Source organism: Macrobrachium rosenbergii, chromosome 58, assembly GCF_040412425.1.
Source record: "Macrobrachium rosenbergii isolate ZJJX-2024 chromosome 58, ASM4041242v1, whole genome shotgun sequence".
NCBI lineage: Eukaryota > Metazoa > Arthropoda > Malacostraca > Decapoda > Palaemonidae > Macrobrachium > Macrobrachium rosenbergii.
The window spans coordinates 9,160,668-9,174,922 of record NC_089798.1 but is presented as its reverse complement, the minus strand read 5'-3'; the positions used below and the strand labels follow the sequence as shown (position 1 = coordinate 9,174,922).

General features: G+C 37.4%; 1 protein-coding gene across 3 annotated transcripts in view; it reads right to left on the bottom strand.

Annotated features, from left to right (window-relative positions):
- LOC136837305 (cytosolic carboxypeptidase-like protein 5) overlaps positions 1–14,255 on the bottom strand; it is a 513,303-nt gene that overhangs the window by 408,799 nt on the left and 90,249 nt on the right. For all 3 annotated transcript variants that reach the window (XM_067102045.1, XM_067102047.1, XM_067102046.1), the window contains exon 2: positions 7,820–7,944. In XM_067102045.1, coding sequence (XP_066958146.1) covers positions 7,820–7,944 — 125 coding nt within the window. The remainder of the gene's footprint in view (positions 1–7,819; positions 7,945–14,255) is intronic.

The following is a 14,255-nucleotide window of genomic DNA, read 5'->3' as shown; positions in this document are numbered from 1 at the left end:
ATATATATGTATGTATATACATATCTGTAGAGAGATCTGAGAGAGAGAGAGAGAGAGAGAGAGAGAGAGAGAGAGAACATGGTTTAACTATTCATTTCATGATATGTGCGTGTTACACACACGGAGAGTTTAATTCACCAAAATCCAGTTTTCCATTTCAAAAAGCATAACAGGGAGATGAGTTAAGCCACGTGACCCTTACAGTTTGTAACTCTCATTCCAGTGATGTTTGTAAAGCCTCTTCCTCGTGCTTGTAAGCCACAGTTTATACCATCGGATGAGATTCAATTCGTTTCCATACAATAAGAGGTGAACCTAAGAATCTATGGTAAAATAAAAAAAAAAACGAACGTTCTCTCTGGTTATGAAGAGGAGTGTTTCGATTCACTTTTTCGAAAGTGAACTGTGCATGTACTTCCACTAGTCAATATACACATGAAAATAAAAAATTACATGTGAAACTATTCATCATGAAACCCTTTCCAAGCCTTCATAATATCCAAAGCCAAAAATAATGCAGCACCGAAGCCACCTTACCATACACCAGATACCAAGCGACATAAATAACTTCACCTATGTCGGAAAAGATTCTTACAATGAGATCGTCACATAAGAGAAGGAGATGAATATCATCACACACACACACATCGCAAACAGGTTGAGTACAAGTGAACGACTCACTGGTAGTCCTAACCAGTGATTCACACGATTATCCAACACTGGCCAAAGATTCGTTCGCCAACTACAGTCCTTCAGTTTCCAACCAGTTTGTAATGTATGCTTGTGGGAAAGTTACGGCGTGCGCTTATAACATGTTTTATTGCAGCGTGAACACACCCTTAGAATTACAGGTAAGTATACTAGTGTTTAAAATAATTCATCATTATCTAATGCTTAGCATATTTTCTTTCACTTGATAATTGACCAATCAGTTCTGCGACAAGAAAATATCCATTTTCTCTCGCTCACTCCATCCCACAATATTGTGTTTTGCCTGATCAATCGTTTGGAATTCCCGCGTAAGTTCCGTGTTGCTTTCAAATCCACACAAGTTTTGCACATCACTTCAGGCTATCCCATCTTAAAGCCATTCGAATTCCGAAGGGATTAGACTAGTTGTTCTCAAACTTTTTTGGCCCATGCACCTTTTCACCATATGACGGAATGTCACCCCACCCCCAAGCCCCCTCCCTTCCAAAATTGTCTGCCTCAAAAGGTGCATTTCAAATGTGCAAAAAATTACTAATACACACACAAAAGCTAGCGGAGAGAAAGCCCAACGTGACCTCTCAGTAGTGCGGACCGATGCACACTACGTTTTGTGTGGTCCTAGAGCCAGTTCGAGCCTGCTAATCCGTGGTCACAATCCCCCCCACCCCCCGGAAACTTTAAAATTCCCTCCCTAGAGGAGAATTTACACATGGTAGAGAACCACTGGATTAGACGTTAAGAACCATTTCTAATTATTACTAAAAGCCAGTTCATCAAAGTTTTAGAATGACCTCCAGTGGAAGTACAATGAAACAAAAATACTACATCTATACTTTTCCGAATATTATAAGAAAAGGTCGCGTATATGTACTTACATTTAGCACTTCGTATATGTTAAACAATGCACATATATTCAGCCAATTCTTAAATTTTATAACATTAAAATTACAGCAAGAACAGAGGTATATGCTGTAAAAACAACCAATAAATAAACTATCATTATCATTATTATCATGATATTACTATCATTATTATTATTCCGAAAATAACATAGCAACAACAATACCACGTTCGCCATACTTCTAAGTCATTAAAACTGAGTAGATGAATAATGTTGAGTTGTGGAACAATATCTGCAACTAGGGTACAAGGCTAGCATATCATTCCTGGTTTTCACAAAAAAGGGTGGCAGATAATATTAGCCTAACAATTTTTCATAAGAAGTAATTAATACCTAAATATTTTTGTCACCGTGTTAGCACATGCGTGCGGGCGCGCGCATGCGTAAAACGACAGTTAATGAACACTAAACATGGTTTAACGATTGTCCATCACCGAGCCAGATACTTCTTACGACTGAAGGTCCGTTGATTTTTACTTCAGGGTATTACATAACATCCCTGGGGTTCGAGTGTGTCGTCTCAATCATACATTATGTTTACGTTAATTTTAACGGAATTCAAGAACCAGTAATAATAATAATAATAATAATAATAATAATAATAATAATAATAATAATAATAATAATAAATAATAATAAATTCCTTTAATAAAAAAATATAATAAAATCCACAATGCACCCAAATAAAACATCTCCCAATTGTTTTGTGACACCATTATAAACTCTTGGACTTTCTTAATATTTTCTTAAAAAGGACTGGATTCTATCACATGAGAGAGAGAGAGAGAGAGAGAGAGAGAGAGAGAGAGAGAGAGAGAGAGAGAGAGAGAAGCCATGATCACGACCAAAGTGATCCATTTAAAAATAATCCTGTTACCGTTCGAGTTGCGTCAATTTGAATGTAAGGATGTATGTCGCCTTCCGCTGTAAATTACGACTTTTGAGGATAAATTCCAAAGATGATATTCTCCAGATAACGGATGCCGTAGATCTTGCCAGCCGGCCGGATAACGGCTGTCGTACATCTCTGAGGTCAGGCGCCTAAGAATATGAACACTGGTCCCAAAGCTACTCGACCGCGTTTTCAATATAGATAAAACCACTTGAATTATGTATTGAATATCCTCTCTCCGTCTATTAATCTCATCTCTTTGTCCAGGGGAGAAATATTTTATATATAGTACATTCAGAGACTCCCCTCCCCCGCCCCATACCATGAGATTAGGGAGAGACAACTGGCATGTCCAATGGCATGTTGTGGTAGTGGATGTGTCAGTTATTCATGAGGAACATACGGGTCATAAGTAATGATTAATTTCGTGTTTTCCCCAGTAATAACGTACAGTTTTCAGATATAATGCACTAAGTTATACGTCCTTCAGTTAGACATAAAAAGCAAGGAATGCTTTGTAAGTTATTAAAAAAAAAAAAAAAAGACAGTAAGGAAGCCGTTATGTCTAAGTGCCAAAACAGCACGCTTGTGCAAATCAGCGATCTTAAATATTTCTTTTTCTACCACACATACGTACTCATTAAAAACAACAAGACTTACTACTTTTTTTCTGACAAAGAAAGAATAAAAAAACTAAGCCACGGGGGTTTGAAAATGTATGGATATGACGTCGAATTTAAAACAATGCATACTGGTTCATTTCTATAAGAAAAAATAAGCAGAATTTTTTGTCCCGAAAAGGGACAAGGATGAAAGGGTAGTGTGAGTGCAGGAGCAGTCAAGAGAAAGAGTGATTATGTCTAGGGCAACTGAATGTTGTACAGCTACAAGAGGGGGCAGTAAATGTGTCAGGTAGACGCTGGGTAAAACTGAGTGTGATAGGAGATAAAGCTGTGAAAGCTGGTTCAAAACTGGAAGAGAATAAGATTGAAAGAGATCATTTTGGGAGAGCCTGAATCTGTGCCTAGTACTACAGGCTGCCTTTGAGCAAGAGCCCGTGTCAGCACAAGGCTGGTTTAATCTAAAACGAACGTGACTAGATATGTTTGGAGAATATAATATGGTTATGGTGGTGCTCTGTGATTTACATACAAAGTCAAGTGGCAGATAAATAAATGGTATTGTTGGCAGGTGTAGAGTCATTGAATTAGATTTGAATGGAAAGAGTCCTGCAGACGCTTGTTCAAAATGAGGAACGATTGTTTAAGTTACATGGCTTCCGAAGAACATTCAACAATATGCATGAGAATGAGAAAATGGAGGGGGAAAGCAATAATTATACGGAAGAAGTTTTCTGATGCGTGTGATGGTGAGATGAGTAGCTGGAGGCATATCTAACCATTATTTGGTTCATTGAAGGTTAGGATATATATAATCTCTAGTGAGAAACGAAAGAGTAAAAATGTGGTTGTAAATGTAATGAAAACAAGTGAGTTCAATATGAAAAAAATGAGAATAGCATAAAAGGAGAAATATGGTCAAGGATAAACATGAAGAGGTAGGTTATTGAGTTTGTAAAATCCCATGTTGATATACAGGAGACAGCGCAGCCCTACGAGTATAGCAGGGTAGGAAAAGTGAATAAAAATAGTAATTGGTGGGATAAGGGCATGAAAGGTTTGATGAAGAATAAGGGAGAATATTTGTGGTACAACTGCATGACAGGAAGTCTGTTGAAGACGTCAGTGGGAACTTGAGAGGAAGACTGAGGAAAGTGATGGCAGTACAAGCGAGATGCTGTGGTGTGTTGGTGATAGCGTGATGAAATTTATGAGGTGTGATGGATAAGGGAAGGTTCTCATGAAATGGATGAGTGGATGTGACAAAAGCAACCGTAGGTTTAGGCAAGGGAGAATGCTTGAAACAATAATTTATCATACAAACAGTTTGTGAAAAGTTTGAAAGTATAAAGAAATAAAGCACGCGGTATATAAGTGTGATAAATGGATTTGGTATTCTTGAAATGAGCAAGATCTTTACATTTCAGATACTTATTAAAAAAAAATAAGAGGAGGAGGTCCCTATCCTCTCTGGCAGTTTCCTCAAGAATCTCCAGCGTTTCCATTCTCACTCACTCTATTTCTCACAAACTCCACTAGGCACACTGGAAAACAATTGTGGTTTTTCACAACTGTCACTAACTTCACAACACAGTTTGCATTAAAGACGATACCGAAGTCATTTGAGCATGAGTGAAAATCAAACAGTAATGATTAACTCGCAACAATAATGATAAAATAATAAGTGGCAATACCACATAAGTGGAACATAGTGTTCTTGACATACCACAAGGGCGATGTGTTCTTGACGTACCACAAGGGCGATGTGTGTAACACACATAAATAATTGACCATACGATTTAGTGACAATGCAAGCACGTGTCAACACTGTCAAACACAAGAGGTCTCTGACCAAAAATGAATACATCAACAAAGTATCATTTTTCCCTAGTTATGACTTCGTCATCTGAATGTTTGCAGTTCTTCACAAATTCTTTTCAACTTTGTAGGACAAAGCTTAATATACTATTCAATTATTTCCTTTACGATACTATTTTCCACTTTCCACTTAGAAGGAATCATATAAATTATTAAGTACAATTTCATAACAATGCCACTATCTTAATTATCGATATAACCATTACAGACGCTAGGCTACCACACACGTGGTCCCCACAAGTTGGCACAATATCATATCGAGACCATCAACCAATTAAACAATCAGAAGCCAAAAACAAAATAAGTAAAATCACGGTAAAAAGGATATAACAAACCAAAGCATTTATGCACACATTCATGCTAAACAGCACACGAAAACCAAAATTATCTGAAAAGCGGGGGTCCAATAATATACAATAACTCAAGTTACTGAACAGACAACACCAAACATTATATGTACTGAATTGCTGAGATTAATGAAATGTTATCATAAGGATGCAACAAATCATATCATTGATACTGAGAGAAAAATTATACAAATGCATGTACTTATAACCAGAAAAAAGTTCAATAATGAATAAACTCATAACCCAAAATATATAGAGTATCAATAATGAAGCATAATGAATATAATGTACGTAAGATATAAAAACTCATATTGGCTAAAGCCTACTTTCAAATAAAAGTGCATTGTCTATATAAAGACAGAAACGTTAAATGCCAAATAGATATACCTCCAAATCCACAATCATTCTGCAAATGAATATTAGATCATGGAAATCCTTCATAAAATGTATACTTTTACGGAACATGCTCAATTCCATTAACAGTACATCAGCAACATTATCAGTCTAAGAGAATACTAACCCTTTGGAATAACCAAGCATAAATAAATACCCTGACAACATACAATGCAACCTGAACATTAACAGTCCTGATGCCAGCACATTTTACTCAAAGACTATGTTGCTACAAAAGTTCGTTTTTTTTTATCAAATTATTTTTATAAAAAAAAACAGTGAAAAATTATATTTTAGAGAAATATTCACCTATCTGTGCATTTCAAGGAAAGTTAGCACTTAAAAAACAGTCAGAGCCTATTAGAAACCCGAAGTTACATGTGTTTATTTTCCAGTGTCAAGCAGTCCGTTCTTTCATTTCCTATCAACGATTGTGCTGCTACCCAACGATACTGAACTACCTTAGAGCGTCAGTTTGATTAAAAAAAATCTACGTTAGGATATTACTTTGGACGTTTGGCATTAAAGTTTGCAAAGAACTGCAATGACTTTTCTTAACTGCTAAAAATGATAAGGTTTCTCTCATAAGAAGCTGAAATTTCTTCCACTACCGTTAAAAGGACATACGACCCTCAGGTGACTATTACGGTCGCTTCCACTACACACAAGGCAAACCAGCTCTCCATTCCAACATACGCAACCGAGGATCCATTGAAGTATATACGCACAGCATACTCAAACATCGATGAATATTCTGTGTAAGCAACTAGCCCTCTGATATGTCTTTTTTTCTATATTTAAATATATTTACAATATCTTATTGTCGGTGAATTCCCGAATAGTTCAAGTCGCTGCATAAACTGCATCTACATTACATGCAATTTATTTCATGCTAAAAGGATTGACAATGGCATGTGAGGGGTACCTATAGAATGTAAAACATCATTTCATTTCCTGACTGCAAGATTATTTAAAGAGTCGGTGAGCCTCTGAAGCCCAGTCCCGCTAGAGCTAGCAAATTCTGAAAATGCAGTTCATACTCTCGACGGGAGAGTAGAATGCTCCCATAAACTATTTGGATTATGAACTGTATTACGTAATTCAATTCCGAGGGGATTCGGATACAAATGTCATAACATAGAAAAGTTTGACAGCTACTTGCAATCTGCACATCAGAGACATGGGACAGAATTTCTACATATCCAAGGACCCCACAAGCATATGACCTTCAAATTAACTCAGTGAGAAGACTAGAAGAGTTTCTTGCTCATCTCAAATCCATTTGAAAAAATACGGTTGTGCCACATACGCATTTTTTTAGTTAATTTAAGTATAAGTCACGGTTTGGGTGCAAGAATATTCTAACACAAAAATAAACAACGAGAGGTTCAGTCGCAGAGAACGTCAGGGCATGCCGTCCTGCTTATCCAACAGTTGTATTAAAAGCAAGCCGAAGTCACTGCTCTGCCACTACCATACAAGAATGAACAAAAGATAAATAAGCTCTTACAAAATTAGAATAGATAGGATACCTACACCTAACGTTTATCTTTAATACGTTTCTACATGAAATTAATAAGCAAAAAGAAAGGGTGATTCCAGCTCGGGGACATGTATATCAATCACAGCGTTGAGAATATAAAGGGAAAAGATTCCCGTTTCGAGCCTCGGCATTTTCGGTTAGGTTAGGTTAAAATTCAATGGTGTCTGAGGGCAGTTTCTTCCTCCAGTCAGTTCACTAGGTCATGTCAGGACGGAGGGGTTCCAGGGAGTAAAGACCCCTAGTCAGGGCCGGACACCTATACCTGTATTGTATATTTAGCGTATTCTTTAACAATTCTGATTGTGAACTATGGCTTGTCATTTATGCTGATCACATCTTATGTACGTAATAAATTTCATATATTAACTAAGTCATCAAAGAGATCAAAGTAATAATGCAGTAGTTCAGTACAAACACGAAGCAAATGATAGGAAGTACTTGAGTAGCGTGCAAAATACCAGTGCATAACGACCCTTCAGGAGTCGTTACAGCCTCAAAAGAGATGAAATAATTAATATCTAAAGACTATCTTACCTGATTTGCCTTGACATTGTCCACGGTGAAATTAAACCACAGCCTGTATCGAGGGTTTGACGTGTCGGGCCTGATGTAGAGGTCGTAGTCGTACTCGGCCACAAAATCGATTTTTCCAAGATTCCCTGAGAGGCGAAATAATCCAAATTAATCATTTTTTTTTTTTTGTCAAGCTAAATGTGTTTTTAATTCAATACTTTTTTGACCTGAGCCTTCTGTTATGGTTAGCAATAATTGAGGCCGTCATATGTCAGTGAAATTCCAAGATATTTTCTGTACCTGTTTTTGTCTCTGTAGGCTTTGACCCACAAGAATGCTGAGAAAAAGCCTTCACAGCGTATTTTCTAAGCAAAGACAAATGATGCATAAAAACGAAGAACCTAACTTAAAGACTTTATGACGTTTATTAGTCTTTTCGTGTGTTTTTCCCTCCCTTTACATATTCAGTTTGTTCCACGAATAACATGAACAAAAAGTTTGTCAGCTTCATCCACATTTTACATGCAAGATTCATAAATTTCAGTGACGCACAGGAGCTTAGAATCATCGCTCAAAATGACAGAAACAAGAGCAAATAACATCAAAGGTTTCAAACCCATTCAGCAAAATTCGGATGTCAAAAACCATTCTGTATCAGAGAGAGAGAGAGAGAGAGAGAGAGAGAGAGAGAGAGAGAGAGAGAGAGAGAGAGAGAGAGAGAGAGAGAGAGAGAATTTTCAATCCATTTCTCATCCTCGTCAATTCCACCTACGCACTTTCACGATATTCATCCTCTAAACCGACAGAAATTGGTCACTGTTAAATAAAGAATAGTTCTCTAGTCGGGTTTTAACTCAACCTTCTCTTTTTTTCGAGTACCTCATTCCAGGATATCACATGTGCTTGTTCCATAGCCAGGCTTCATTTCGTATCGAATCGAATCTTACTTATAAAGACCCCGTAAATCACCTGCATTAGTGAGCTTCCAGTGTTTTTCTTTATTCGGTAGAGCTGTATTATTAAAAATGGTTACGACTGATAATTATGATAAACAAGTACAAAACATCCGTTCTCACAGCCTGAAAACAAAAATGGGAATGTTCAACCGGAACCAAAGTCATATATTTTAGCTTCCAACATTCTCTATGGTAACATTTCCTCTGGGTAAATTCTGCACTTTTTGTTTCCACAAGGAAAAACTTACGAAGTCTTTCACGCAAGTTAAAGAGTGAATGGAAATGTACCTGAAAATTTGTAAAACATGTTAATGAAACAACCAACGTGAAATTATACTACAGTAAGCTTCGGTCATTTTACCATCAGCATTTCTTATTGACGAGTACTCTGCAAATTACAGTTATGAAGAATTTTGCTTTTCACATCAGTTGAAAACAACAATCTGAACTTGGATAATGATAAAAATATTGACGTCCTTTTTTACTCTGGCAAGGTTCTCTGCAGACAGTGTTCGCTCATTAGCCCGTAGTAACGCATTCTGTGACTACTGTAACACAGGTCCAACGCAGGTTATGAATATTTTTAACCCCTGAAAAAAACTTTGTCCAATTACGATGAGTTTTGCATCCGCTTCCATGCTCATTGTTTCTGCATTAATGACGTCTTACCTTCTGAAGGCTGAAATACTGCTCATTCCTAAACGTAGTATCAGATACATTCAAGGATTATTTGCGGCCCTGGTTAAAGCTAGACAGATATAAAATATAGTAAAAGATCTTGTGCCATAATTAAGCATAAAAAGGCTCATAAATGTCAACTTTTCTTACTTATAACTTCCATTTCAATGCTTTCTACAATCGCACCTCTTCGAGTGTGTTTCCAAAGTTTATTTAAAAACAAGGGCAGAAATTAAGAAAGTCCGCTTTTGGGTCCAATACAATAAATATTGTGAGAAACTTGAGGATAAAGACGAAGACATTACTTCTGTAGAAAATGAAAAGGTAATACGTTCATGGAAAATAAGACACAGCTAATGATACGCTACGGTGAACTTTCATGGTCTGCGCTGCTACTATACATGCTCAAAAGTAAGAACGGAAAAGAAATAAATCCCTGCTCTTAGCTGTCTCAGTCGTATAGAACGCGAGACTCTCTTCTGGAACATCCAGTTCAATGAGAGGATCATATTTCTTTGGTTAATAAAAATGCAGCTCTCATATATGTCTCCGCATATATGAAAAAAAAATCTTTCTGGAAAAATGGAATACTTACTCAAATGAAAGTCACTTGATAAAAGACTTGTAAGTCATAATGGATTTTTAAGTAACAAGAGTGCGTCCAGTTTCCCATTTTAGATCCCCGCATGAAAAGTGTTGTGCAACTATTAAAATCTACCATGAAATTCAGCAGATATTTACACATGAGAGAACTCTGATATTTAGCATAAAGTGAAAATTCCAAAGTGTTCGCGAGTCAGGATTTTGGATAAGGGAACATTCATTTGTGCGGAAGTATGATTGATACAGATGCACATATTTCATTGCGAAAACGTTGAACACCTGCTTCCTAATTCAACATGAAAGACAATTATTATAGTTCATATTTGAAAACATTAACATTACATTCACATTGCAAAGTATTAGCAACATAATAATTCTTTTCCCCCCACTCTCCCTCTCCTTGATAAAAATAGTACATTTAGTGACTATTTGACCATCTACGACACAACTCATGAATAAATATTACATCAATAAATCTGAAAATTTTCTGTAGAAACATCCTTGTAAGTCTTGCTTAGTGAACTTAAAATTTATCGTGTATATTAGTATACTTTCTGTAGCCATGATAACCTGGTCATTTCGATCTTAAAACAGGTTTTTCCATTATACCTACATCGTTTGTTGTCTACTTAACAATTCCGTATGCATGAAACGAAGAGTTATCCTTGCAATATACGCAAAGGTCACTGTCCTAATCCAGTCAAGGCGAAGAAGTGAAACAGAAACGGAAAATTGAAGGAGTAGAACTCGACCGCTAAAGAAACCGACAGACCTGACACCTGGAGGAGGAAGATGCCAGGTGTTAGGCAGGAATCCTATCCTATAGTGGCCGTCTTCATAATTAAAGACGTAAACAATTGTCCGATTCGTATTTATTTATTTTATTTATTACTCAGAAGATGAACATTATACATATGGAACAAGCCCACAGGGTCACTCACTTGAAATTTAAGCTTCCAAAGAATATGGTGTTCATTTGAAAGAAGTAACAGAAGGTAATGGGAAATGCAGAAAGAGGTCCATTAGAAAAAAGATAAATTAATAAATAAGTAAAAATGTAAATAAGATATTAAAATACAATTTGAACTGTATTAGGGTAGTAATGTATTACATCTTTCTTTGAACTTCTGAAGTTCCAATTGCATGGCATCATCCAGGAGGCTGTTCCACAGTTCAACGGTTTGAGGAATAAAGGACCTCTAGAACTGAGAAGTTCGATAGCGAGGCACATTTACTGCATATTAATGCTGCTGTTTAGCGAATCTGGTTGTTCTCGGCAGGAAAAGGGGATCAGGGATCAATTGTGAATGTGAATGATCTTTGTTAAAATGCAACTTATGAAAAAGTGACAAACAGGAGACCACCTGTCGATGGTCCAAGTCATAACTGCTGATATTATGAAACAGAAACCTACCACCACCAGTCTTTTTTCAGTAATCTTAATTCAGGCTGCATTATCGTTACTAATGCAGAAGAATCAAAACACTAATGACCTTTAAACATTTTTATGGATAGCATCCATGTTACCAGTAAAGCCATTATTTGACATAGAATAGGTGAAAAAGTTATAGCAGCTAAGTTCTTATTACTTCATAGTAAGAAGAAATGATGTCACTGAAGGAGGAAGATGACCTGGGCAGCTGTTGTCTGGCATGTTTCCTAATTAGTAAAATTGTATATGTCAGGTATTCTCAAGACGTGGGAACTTGCCTGCCTCGCAACAAGACTGAGAGTGTGTTTGCCAGAAATGTCCAGGTTCCGGTTAATTACGTAGTAGGTGCGTCTCTTTTGGGAGGAGTCCCAGGGTGTGAAGGGATTAAGTATCACACAAATGATCATTCAAAGACCAACATTGAACATTATTAAAAGCTGAGGAAGAGGTGAAAATGTACTCATTGGGAATGTACTGGACTTTGACTTATTTTGACCTATTATAGGATAACGATGTAGAGAGAATAATTAGTTAGATATGATGGACTTTAATGTCTGATCAGTTGGTAAACATTAGTATTCCATTTTATTTCATCTCTTTGTTTCTTGCAATCCAGTTACGTTAGATTTTTGTTAAATAAATTATTTTGGGTAAACCTTGTTTCGCTGTAGACCTGAGAGAGAGAGAGAGAGAGAGAGAGAGAGAGAGAGAGAGAGAGAGAGAGAGAGAGAGAGGGGTGTGTAGGTACAGATGTGTATTACCAGTAGCCTTTTTGATGCAGTCACTATTAAGCTACTAACAGATGGGACTTCTTGACTTTGTAGAAAATAGTAAGGAATGAAATTTCCTCTAGAGTGGGTAACAGATATATTAGGTGGCAGCGGGAACTACACTTGAGGGTTATAGTGTACAGGCACACTCCATAGAGGCATATTTTATGAGGAAATTGAGACTGTTAGGAATTAGGGTGTGCCTTTGGTTGGTATACATGCCTCTTTGATGACTGAGGGAGTTTTTTGTAGTTAAAACGAGCATGCACTGTTTATCGACTCAGTGACGTTGAGAACTTGTGGCGAGTGTGGAGTGGAGTGATGCATTTGAAAGGTCGAAAAGTGTTATCTTTCAGGTTAGCTAGGTATTTTGCTGCAATTGTAGTGAGAAGTGGTTGCTTGAGTGTTACTACAGTTTTTGTTTTTTAGTTACTTGTATTGGGGGCTAATTAAGGGAGAGTTCTGTTGTTTTGTTGTTATGTCATGAAGATGGTGGATGAAGCTTTGCATTAATGAGCAGTGACGATTTTGAGACGTCATTGAGAGCGCTTAATGCTGTTACCCCGTTCTCTCTGTGAGCCCGTTTTCTTTGTGTGGGTGGACTGAAGTATTTCGAGTTATTGGGGAAAACTTATGCTTATCGTTTGTAGAGGGTTTAGAATTTTTTTTTAATTGTTCCACACCTCATTGTTTGCATTTGCCGTTTAGAATTTGATTTAATGGTTCGCATTTGCCATTTAGAACTTGATTTAATAGTTCGTACTTGCATTAGTGTTGGGGGTTTGCTGAATTTTTTACCTTTTTTTTGTATTTTTCTCCTTTCTGTTTCTACTTTTGGGGAGTTATATGGAGTTGAAACCAGGTCGAGTACTTGGATCTTTGAGGGCTATCCTGTTCAATACGATGGCTAAGGCTAACGAAGATAAGGATAAGGTGACAATGTTGCGCAAATTTACATCCGTAAATGCTGGAGTTAGGCTTTTTCCTGGGCTGGTTTATGGCATTCTTCCAGTTCCCCTCGAAATTTCTATGGAGGGTGTGTTGAATTTTTTAGTCGCCAAGAAAATAACGGATGGGGTAGAAGCTTTCAAAGACGCAAAAGGCTTCCTTAGTTTAGATAAAGGGGATATCAGACAGCATTGCCGGAGTCATCACCTTTTGAAGTGTAGGACCTGGGATGATCTTCAGGATTTTTTAAGAGCGTCATATGGAACAGCTGGAGCTGGCGATGCAGTTCGAGATCTCAGATCTATTTTCAAGGTCCGTAAAGGCCACGATTCAATGGTCATATTTAGTGCCAGATGTTCTGATGCTGCAAGGGATTTTTCAAAGAAGTTGAGAAATTCTGGTTGGGTAAATGGAGGCTCTATTACGATAGAGAATCTTGAGAAACTATTGCAACATGCCTGGATCCTGAAAGACGTTCCTGATGGTATCGTATCGTGAATAGTTTTGACAAGGAGATAGAAAGGGGGTCAGATGAAAATTTGTCGTTCTCTCAAATTCGTACGCACATGTCAAAATGCCCTACAGTAGATAGCTCCTTTTTGGACAGGATGCCGATATCTTCCGAGGCTATTCCAAAGCATCATACACAGAGTGCCAAGACAGAGGATGATAAGACTTCTGTGAGTTCAGGTTCTCAGGGCGTTGTTATAATTGTAATAGGCAGGGCCAGACTAGGAAGTTTTGTAGGGTGAAATATTGTGGCGCCTGCAAGTCTGCATATCACAGTTGGAGGTTTTTGCCCACTTCTTAAACAGAATGAGTCTAGAAGCACGCCTCAGAGCACTGGTCTGGCAGGTAGGAGATCTCCTCGAGGGGGTTTTCGGGAGCCTCTAGGGGCCGACAAAATTTTTGGAGGACCAAGCAGCAGAAAGGAAAGAGATAAAAGGAGTTGTTTCTTGTGATATAGGAGTTCTGGGTGAGCCCTCAGAGCTGAAGCCAGTAGTAAAAGGGTCTGTGTATGGGGTTGTTGTGAATATCTTTATAGATAAAGGCGCCTCTATTAATTTGAT